We start from the raw sequence: 10,593 nt of genomic DNA, 5'->3' as shown, positions 1-10,593 counted from the left end.
ACTTCATGTATGCTCGTAATGTCTACCATCGATGCCCGAATGACTTCTGGACTAAGTAATATCATCGTGACCCCTGTGTCAATAGAACTGACAGGATTTTTATTTTTATTTTTTTACAGATGTGGTTTACCTTTGGCAGGCAAAAATGTGTCTTACATTAAATAACTACTTTATTCCCCCTGTAGATAGTTCCCCAAAAAAATAATTGCATGCATGTCTTTCTTTCAGTCAACTGATGGTGGCGTTGGTTTGCCTTAGAGGAACGCTGCCCGACCCGTCCTAACCTCAATAAACCGAAACAAATATCAATAAAACCTTGGCGAACAAAGGATTTGAATTGTTAGTCGCTGGACTCGGTCAGCCAAAGAAAACCTGAAGAAACCCTTCCAGCTCTACGGAGCTAGGTGGCTGTGGCGCAGGCGGTCACGGTGGACTAAACAGGGACACCCAGTCAACGTTGCCAGATTGGCCCAAATTTCCCGCACAATCTGGCAACACTGGCTGACGCGCGCTGCAGCCAGATTGGGCGGAAATTCGGGCCCAATCTGGCAACACTACACCCAGTGCCTGGTACCAACACAGCCCTGCTAAAGACAGCTAACAGGAGTACGACCCAAGGCCTATACTTACTCATTTTCTGGCTATTGTCCACATTGTGTATACATAGGGTCAGTTTGTCGAAAATTCATATGTCCTTCTGACCGTTCATCCGGAGCTGACTTATGATTTTAAAGACATCTATTTGAGATAAGGTAAGCCTTGTCACCGGGCTAGCCTCGGAGCTAGCTAGCTGCCACAACGCATCGGTCGGGTTTGAATTGAGGTTAGCTCGGGGTCGTTGACAATGTTATGTTTGACTATGTACGCCTCTTAATGCTTGAGCTTGTGTATAAGTGAAGGTTTGCAGAGGAATCAAAGGGTATTGACGTCCAGTCGACCAAGCTTAGAGCAGTCTTTTCTCCATTGGAGTGCTTACTTTATTTTTGCGTGTCACATCAGCAACCAGCATCAGGATTGTTCCAAGGGTCACACCAAAAGTTAAGACATACCAGTTAAATCCCCAATCTCTTCTCTGTAAATAAAAACACATCCATTATGTAGATAACCAAAGATGGACACACGTTGACCTGTATCTAAGAAGGTTCATTATGTGAGAATATGTTGTGCTCTTTGTGTGCACTCCACAGATGTGCTTATTTGAAAAAAAGAAAGCGAAGCTTTTATTATCTGGGATTGGGATAGTTTTCGTTTATTACTTTTGTTTTGATTAAAGTGCATATCGTAATCTCTTCTTCTCACTTTTCTCAAGTAGAGTGAGGTGGCCGGTTTGATGTGTATGGCCCCCAGACCAGAGGCACCATGAGTGGGGAGATGGATGCGTTAGCGATCGTCAACCAGCTGCGGGACCTGGCAGCAGACCCACTCAACAGAAGAGCCATAGTTGAAGACCATGGGTGTCTACCAGGGCTGATACTCTTCCTGGATCATACAAATCCGCAGGTCGTCTACTCTGCACTACTGGTAATGTGTTTACATACGTCTTGCTGCCCAACATCGATGTCTGCTACAAGAAAACTGTGTTCACATGGTAACTCTTTTAAATCCCCATCTGGGCTGGCCTCGATAAAAAATATTGTTTTCCACAACTGTGATTTTAGTACATTTAATTTAATTACCCCGAATTCAAGACTGCAACTTTAATTTGTGGGTTTGATATCCAAAACATTGTCGCCCTCACTTGGCCGGTGTTGTTACAACATCTTTGAGTGACTCTTCAGTAAGCATTCTCTTGCATCCATTTATTTAGTAAATGCGACAAAATCTAATTTAAATATGAACCAGGACACCACCGCTAGAGTATCAAGTACTGTTTTCATGTTTTTTATTAACTCTTTATTCTGGGTAGACAAACAACTCTTGCATATGCATCCATTATATAACGGTCCTCTCCATCTACTTCTTATAGTGAGCCCACAATCTGAGTCAACATCTAAGTGGTTTTATGTAACCATGACACTATAGGAGTACATGAAACGGTAGTAACACACAGTGAGTGTCTTAATATGTGTATTAAAGCAAACCTACCGACGTTAAGCGTGGTGAGTCCGTAGTGACTCTGTTTGTAAAATGTGTCTTAATGCTGGTCCTCGTTGTCCTCAAGGCTGTGCGGTACCTAGCGGAGTGTCGCGCCAACAGGGAGAAGATGAAGGACGAGCTGGGCATGATGCTGAGCCTGCAGAACGTCATGCAGAAGTACGTCTCAGTTTCCCATTGCTGAAGCTCACTTTATCTCTTCCTCTTTTTATGTCCCTCCTTCTCTCTCTGTCTCTCACCATCTCTTTCTGTCTCCCACCGTCTTTCTGTTAATCTCTCTTTCTTCCTCTGTCCCGCTCTTCCTGTCCGTCTGTCTTTCTCTCTCATTCCGTCCGCCTCTCTCGTTCTGTAAATATATCTGTCTCTATATTTCTCTTTCTTTTTCTCTCCCTGTCTCCGGTTCGCGACTTGTAACTATCCCTCACAACCTCTTATATACACACTAAGACAAACACACGCTTATGTACAGAAACCCTTTCTTTTGAGCCTGCGTTGTATTCTGCACAATAATAATAATAATTAAGAGAATGTACTCTGTGTCGAGGGAATGTTATGAATGTTTTTAAGCTTTAATGTCCATCCAGCCCCCTCAATAATGATTAAAGGCTGTGTTGCAGGTTGACCACCACTGTCGAATAATGGGTACATAAAGCACTCAGTATATTATATGTACAGTATATAATTTAAAAAAATTCTACAAAACGGTGTAAAAGTCCAGTTTTTGTTGTTTAAGGTAGTAACGGGTGTTTTCTAATGCAATTTGGCGATGACGTCACGTTGGGGAGACGTGGTGGAAGGTAGCCTCAGCCTAGTACTAGAACTACGGCGTCTAAGTGGTGGCAAGAACCACAAATAACATGTATGATGGCCCATGATGCTTCACATATAAGCATATAAACATTGTCATACAATAAAATTAAATATGGTAATAGAAAAGAAAACATATACAAAAGAAATTGTAAAATAGATACAAAATAAAGGCTAAGTAAGATGTATAAATGCATCTTAATAATCCAATCATAGTCGGATTAACCCAATAAATCGATTTTCTTGAGTGTCATGTAAACGCACAGTGTCATGTTGTATGAATCTCAATTATATTTGGGTAGTCTATGTTCATTTTTGATCATGTCAAAAAGTCGCTATTCACAAACATAAAAAAAAGTACAATATAAAGCTTTTTCGTAAATTGGTTCCCAAATTTCACCATCTGTTCTCCGTTGAATCAAATTGTATCAGAAGTGCTCATGTAAACGCGGCTAATGACACTTAAAACAAGTACAGGTAAAAACGTGTGTAGCAGGCATCAGAAGAGGTAACTCCCCATCTGTGTGATCCGTGAGCTGTGAAGGGTGTCACTTGAGTTCCCATGAGGGACTGTCCTCATCATCTTCACCCCTCAGACTGGGCGTGGTCCATTCTTCACAATCAGCCAGTAGCGTCTTAGCTTGTGTTTGTTCTGTCCTTCTTGGACAGAACAGAACAAGAGTCATCATCACACACAGCTTCTGTCCAGAGCGGTGGGGGGCCCTGCAGTGTAGGGCCCTTGGCTACCTTTATTCCTCAGACGGCCCCTTTGACTTTGGGTGGAGGTCAAGTTGAGTTTGCACTATTTGTCCGTCCCCTCGCCTCCATCCCTTCCATGAGGTTATTATTCAACTCTGCTTGTTTTGAGCCTTCCAACAGAGTCTAGAAAAATGGCTGCCTGCAGCTAGATTTCACCAAGAAACCTGCTTCCTGTTAGCGTTAGCCTCATCTTCAAATGATCTGCCAATCATAGCATTAACGCTCGCAATCTAACATTAAGGCAGCAACCCACCATTATGCTAGCAACTTAGCATAACACTAGCATTCTAGCATAACGCTGGCAACCTCTACTACCGAAACAAGCTAGAGACTAGGTTTAACAAGGGGGATTTCTCAACTATGATTATTGCTTGGCGTTTTGTCAATCCCCCCAGAACGAGGCTAACTCTGCAGGGGGTTGTTTACACTTTATCGAGTTGTGAAGGGCAGTGCTGCATTGTAGCCGAGGAAAGGGGAGGTAGGGACAACAGCCGTACCACTGACCGCGCGGCCACCCTCCAGCTTCAGATGGAGCCACACACTGGCTAGCATAGGGCATGAAGCTGGCTGACCTTTACTGAAAAGGGGGCTGGTGTTGGTGGTGGTCTACATTTTAGTGATGCTTTGTGTCGCGGGTGATCCGATCACAGTAGGGGTGGGGGCAAGATAAGGATACAGGTGCGAAAACTTCTGCCTCTCGTTCAAGACCCATCAGCATCAGATCCTGAAGCCGACATTCGGTAGAGATCAGGGAAGGGGTGGGCGGGGTGGGGGGGGTCTGCCCCGTATCCTTGGCACACTTGGCCCCCAGCAGATGCAACTGCCCCAGTATGACAATATGCTTCTATGCTTTGGACTGAATCATTAATGGGGTTTTGTTTATTGTAAATTGTGTTTGGTTGTATTATTTTGGTCCATTTTATGCCAAACGGTATGTAGCAGTCCATTCTCTGCTCCCACCCGATTAGTCTAAAGGCGGCACAGGTGCCTGGTTCTGGTGTGTTTTGGACCAGGCAAATAACTAGCTGCTTGTTCTGCTTAAAAAATATAACCATTCATTTAAACCAATATACTTCGTCCAAATGCCTAACTGCACTTACCCTACATCCACACAATCCCCACAACAAACAACTTTTCACACTTGCATCCACCATGTACCTATTTTGGATGTTCATCCTGCCTCCCTCCCCCTCCTCCCCCCCAGGGCCACGTCGCCAGGGGAGACCAAGCTGCTGGCGTCGGAGGTCTATGAGATCCTGCAGGCGGCGGGCAAGGAGGAGGCGGAGCAGGCGGAGGCAGCGGCGGCGTCCTGCCGGAGGAAGGCCCAGTTCTTCCTGGGCTCCACCAACAAGCGGGCCAAGACGGTGGTGCTGCACATCGACGGGCTGGACGACTCGGTACGCAGCGCACCCTCTGTCTGTTCCCCTCTGGAAGTCTCTCTGTCCGTCTCTATCCTGCTGGCTGTCTCGGTCAGTCTCTCTCCCTCTTGATTCTTGCTCCATCAGTCTCTTTCTCTCTCTCCCTGTGTCTCTTTCTGTCTCTGTCTCTGTCTCTCTCTCTCTCTTCTCTCTCTTTCTCACTCACTCTCTCTCTGTCTTTCCCTATACCTTTTCTGTATGTGTTTCTCTCTGTCTTTCATGTTGTTTTTCGATGTTATGGCAACAGCTGTGTGTGTGTGTGTGTGTGTGTGTGTGTGTGTGTGTGTGTGTGTGTGTGTGTGTGTGTGTGTGTGTGTGTGTGACTGTGTGTGTGTGTGATGTAAATGTCAGACATTGAACAGCAGGGTGCTGGGATTGAACCTGAACACTGCACAGCGGGGCAGCTAGCACAGAGCCAGATCAAATTACAACACACAGGCGCAGCTAGCTGCTAGTGGCTCGGCGGCAGCAGTAAGGAACACGCTTAAAAAACAAAAATATGCCGGGCAGCATTTCTCTATAGGCTTAATCCGTAGGAGTTAATTGATTGTAATAAATTAGTCTCCTCCCTCTCCCCCCCCCCCTTCCGATGGCAGCGGGTCAACAAAAGGTATTTACTGGAGCTTCAAACCGTAGCTCAGTTGTTAGACTCCCAGCCCCTAGGTTTGATTCCCCCAGTCTACCCAATGTGCTCCATTGAGCAAGATGCCCAAGCCTGCTCCTCCTAACTAGAACAAGCCCACTAGCAGTCCCATACTGTCCCCCTTAGGTTGGTTTTGATTTATGATTGTAAGGTTGCAAATATTTGTATTGATTTGATATGCAACTACAATGTGTAACACTTCCAGTTGTTCCACTGTCATGAATGTTGTCATCACAGGTACTGAGTTATAAGAGGATATATTTAGAAATGTAATTTAGGCGGCGATATTTGAAACGTGTCTGACACAATGCCTGGTTTGTCCTCACCGCGGTGTGGGCGTTCAGGCTCGGCGGGGCATGTGTGAGGAGGCCCTGCTGAAGATCCGCGGGGTCATCAGCTTCACCTTCCAGATGGCTGTGAAGAGATGTGTGGTGCGGATCCGCTCGGACCTCAAGGCGGAGGTGAGCTTCTGGCTAGGGGAGGCTACCGGCTAGCGGATGCTACAAATCATACCCATAACTACTGCTATGAGAATGTGATGGATCAGCTAAAGCGCAGCATTAATCGACCGTATGTTATGTCTGTTATCCCATTTGTGTTTAATAAAAAGTCTAATTAAAACTGTAATTTCCTTTTGGAATAGATAACAGAAACTGCCCTAGCTACAAATTAGAATACCTCCCCATTCCACCTGGAGGCAGACTTGTAAAGTGCTGTATAGATAACCTACATATACATGAGCTCTAAGCCAGCCTAACTGTCCACTGTCCCTGCTAGGCCCTGGGAACAGCCATCAACTCCACCAAGGTGCTGACCGCCCAGCAGGTGTTGAAGGCAGAGGACGGAGGAGAGGTGAGTGTCGCCATGACGACCCACCCCAGACAGATGATGATGATGATGATGATGAAGAACAACAACAGAACTATTAATGATATATTTTAACTTAAGCATTTATTTTGTGTTTTGACTATAAGATACACTGTTTTGACGCAATACTTCTAGTCGCCATCAGGGGTCAGGCTTGGCTCACTCATGTTGATCCGTGTGTGTGTTTGTGAGAGAGTGATTATAATTAGCATGTGGTTGTGTGTTTCAGCGCATGGTGCCATTCCACGAGGGCGAGGCGGTGGCGGTGGAGGAGAACACGGACATCCCGGACTACCTCCCCGAGGACGAGAGCCCCTCCCAGGACCCCGACAAGGCGGTGACGCGCGTGGGCGCCATCGGCGACGGCTCGGGCTGGCTCAGCACCGCCGCCAACTTCCTGACCCGGTCCTTCTACTGGTGACCACTTCCTGTTGCGTTGCTCCCCCCGTGTGTGCTCTCCTCTCCCTCCCAGCCCCCCCCCCCCCCCCTCGTCAACAGTCCTACCTGTGAAACTGACTGGCACCTCAGACGGTTTTCAGCCTCCTCCTCCACCACCACCTAGTGCGGGCCGTCTAGCACCATGCGTCTCTGGCCGCCGCCACCGAGCGATGACCAGGCCACGGTCCGCTGCAATAACCTGTATATACATGAGCTGCTGATGCCTCGCGACAAGCTAACAAGCTAGCCCACCACTGGCTGACTGCACAACTGTTATTGTTATGGTACTACACGAGACGTGGGTACGCCTCACACCACTTATAGCCAGAAGGATTTGAATTGAGCTACCGATTTTTTTTAATTTTATGTACGTATTTTTTTTTTTCATCAAAGCAAAAGCCATGCGGGGGTCCGAGGTCTTGTGGCTGACGTCGGATGAGGATTCATCCCATGACTGAATCTGTTGTTTGTCAAAAAGAACAATTATTTTCCTTTTTTTTGTGCATGGTGTGATTCAAAAACAAAAAAAAAACTTGCTAATTGACTCATCCTCTTTATTTTATATTTTGGGTTGTTACTTTTCCTGTCTTTCTGCAAGGAGTGTTCTTGAAAAATGTCCTTCAGATCTTGCTTTAGCACCCTCTGTTCTGTTTATTTGTGTCTTGTTTCTTCTCTTTGATGCCCAATGAAGATAATTCTGTGAAGAATTATTATTATGCCAATTTTATTTAATTCATTCTCAGTTGCTTCGATCTGTTTGATCAATCGCAAAAGACTAATCATCGATGAGTCAGTTATCTTAGGATGATGCGGTTACCCTAACCCCATCTTGCAAAGGAGGTTCAGAATGCATGCTCTGTTGCCAAAATATCCCATCTTGAAACGTGTTGACATCATGCTCAATTCTCTTCATGATGTCATGCCCCTATGGTTTTGTAAATCTTAAACAAATGTTCTTCACTTGAACCAGCAGTGTCCTTAAAGAAAAGAGAGCAGCTACAGACTATCCTAGACTCCGTTAGCAGACCATCATGCTCCTGAGGCTAGGGACGCAGAGTAGGCCTTAGGGCTGTGGGAATGGTGCCTGGTATGCTGCTATGTCAAATCTATGTATGAAGGAATTATGTATTTAAAATCTGAATAAGTAATACTGAGTTGCTGCTCTGTGTTCATTACATCTCAATGTTCCCACAACAATTTCAACAATAGGGCAAGGTAGTTGTCGAAGGTCTTTGATTGGGTCATACACGTCGACAAATGACTTGTCACTTTTAATTCTAATTACCCCCTCTTTGATTGTCCTCTCAGTGACCCATTGACATGTGGGGCACACGAACCGCTGACCAGACAGGTTTAATTTGTGCCGTTTATGTGGGGTGGATGTCGAAATGATTTAAGGTCATGTCGCTGGATGGACTGTGTGACCTCAGACCCTTTAAAGTGAAGCAAGGATCCATAGAACCGCAGCAGGAAGACTTAGGCAAGTCACAGCTGGGGTTTATAAAGGTGGACGGTGTAGAATGGTGTGGCATCTTCGCAGGAATTTAATATAATATTCATAAATTAGTGATAATCCCATGAAATTAGGATTGTTAATGAGCTCTTTATATCAAAATAGGGAGAGGACCCTCTTCCACAGAGCCCGCAATCTTTTCATAACATGTTCCTACAGTAGCCAAGAACGGACAAACTGCTCAAGAGAGGATGTGGTTTTAATTGATCATGTGTATTTTGAATCGCTATCTTACTTGTAAGCATAACCTATTACTATATGGACTAACCAGACCCATTTGATGAATATCAAGGCACCGTTTCACTTGAGCCCTGGCTGCTCGATGCTGCTGGCATCTTATAGGCCACCATAGCCTCTCCTGCTTTGTTGTGAAGGGTCTTCAGTTGGTTGCAACCTCACCGCGGGAGGCCACTAGATCCTACACATGGAGCGATCACAAAGAAGTTTGGATTTTTTTGTCATTAACAGTATTAATATTTAATTGTTCCTGTTTTTTAGTCTTCCATTATTTGTTTTTGTGTACAGAATCAGTACCATGTACTTTGTTTAATTTAACGTTTGGCTTCTCATAGTGTGGAACATATCCAAGCATCACTCCCTGTACTGCCGATCCTTCTCCCTAGTTTCTATCCGACTGTAGACCTTAACGGTGAACACATAAACCATGAAGATGGTTCACACTTTTAATCTTCTCATTGTACAGTTTTAATTTTCGTTTTTGTCTCATGTTATATAATGTATGGCAAAAAAAACAACCCGGCTATTCATCTATCCACTATTGAGGCAAATAAAGATGAGCTTGAAATCAAGTCTTACAGTTGTCTTATTCATCAACTTTTTTTTATCTCACAAACTATTTTGATACACTTCAAATGCCAGTCAGTGTAATGTACGTCATTCTAAGACATTCAGATCAGACTTACATTGCGGCCTGCAAACCACTGAGGGCAGCAAACCTGCTCTTTGAGGATTTGAAATTCAGTTTCCTTACTGGTGCAGACAGGAGGCCCTGGTATTGGTGTAGACAGACAGGTGGCCCTGGTATTGGTACAGATAGACAGGTGGCCCTGGTATTGGTACAGATAGACAGGTGGGCCTGGTATTGGTACAGACAGACAGGTGGCCCTGGTATTGGTACAGACAGACAGATGGCCCTGGTAATGGTACAGATAGACAGGTGGCCCTGGTATTGGTACAGATAGACAGGTGGCCCTGGTATTGGTACAGACAGACAGGTGGCCCTGGTATTGGTGCAGACAGACAGGTGGCCCTAGTATTGGTACAGGCAGACAGGTGGCCCTGGTATTGGTGCAGATAGACAGGTGGCCCTGGTATTGGTGCAGACAGACAGGTGGCCCTAGTATTGGTACAGGCAGACAGGTGGCCCTGGTATTGGTGCTGATAGACAGGTGGCCCTGGTATTGGTGCAGGCAGACAGGTGGCCCTGGTATTGGTGCAGACAGACAGGTGGCCCTAGTATTGGTACAGGCAGACAGGTGGCCCTGGTATTGGTGCAGGCAGACAGGTGGCCCTGGTATTGGTGCAGATAGACAGGAGGCCCTGGTATTGGTACAGACAGACAGGTGGCCCTGGTATTGGTACAGATAGACAGGTGGCCCTGGTATTGGTGCAGATAGACAGGTGGCCCTGGTATTGGTACAGATAGACAGGTGGCCCTGGTATTGGTACAGACAGACAGGTGGCCCTGGTAATGGTACAGATAGACAGGTGGCCCTGGTATTGGTACAGATAGACAGGTGGCCCTGGTATTGGTGCAGATAGACAGGTGGCCCTGGTATTGGTGCAGGCAGACTGGTGGCCCTGGTATTGGTGCAGATAGACAGGAGGCCCTGGTATTGGTACAGACAGACAGGTGGCCCTGGTATTGGTACAGACAGACAGGTGGCCCTGGTAATGGTACAGATAGACAGGTGGCCCTAGTATTGGTACAGGCAGACAGGTGGCCCTGGTATTGGTACAGATAGACAGGTGGCCCTGGTATTGGTACAGATAGACAGGTGGCCCTGGTATTGGTACAGATAGACAGGTGGCCC

At 46.0% G+C, this 10,593-nt stretch overlaps 1 protein-coding gene across 2 annotated transcripts; it reads left to right on the top strand.

The window, feature by feature from the left end:
• Positions 1–536: 536 nt before the first annotated feature.
• On the top strand, positions 537–9,348 carry armc1 (armadillo repeat containing 1). Of its 2 annotated transcripts, none has more exons than XM_060045407.1 (7): positions 537–752; positions 1,313–1,521; positions 2,162–2,253; positions 4,865–5,057; positions 6,066–6,182; positions 6,499–6,573; positions 6,818–9,348. In XM_060045407.1, the coding sequence occupies exons 2-7, from the start codon at positions 1,360–1,362 to the stop codon at positions 7,007–7,009; spliced, it is 831 nt and encodes a 276-aa protein (XP_059901390.1). In that variant the 5' UTR covers positions 537–752; positions 1,313–1,359; the 3' UTR covers positions 7,010–9,348. The 2 variants fall into 2 exon arrangements, with proteins under 2 accessions (XP_059901390.1, XP_059901389.1); XM_060045406.1 differs by having other exon boundaries at positions 538–752; positions 1,310–1,521.
• The last annotated feature ends 1,245 nt before the right edge of the window (positions 9,349–10,593 follow it).

Source organism: Gadus macrocephalus, chromosome 23 (assembly GCF_031168955.1).
Source record: "Gadus macrocephalus chromosome 23, ASM3116895v1".
Lineage (NCBI taxonomy): Eukaryota > Metazoa > Chordata > Actinopteri > Gadiformes > Gadidae > Gadus > Gadus macrocephalus.
Note: the sequence above shows the minus strand (reverse complement) of the source record. Positions and strands in the feature narration are given on the sequence as shown.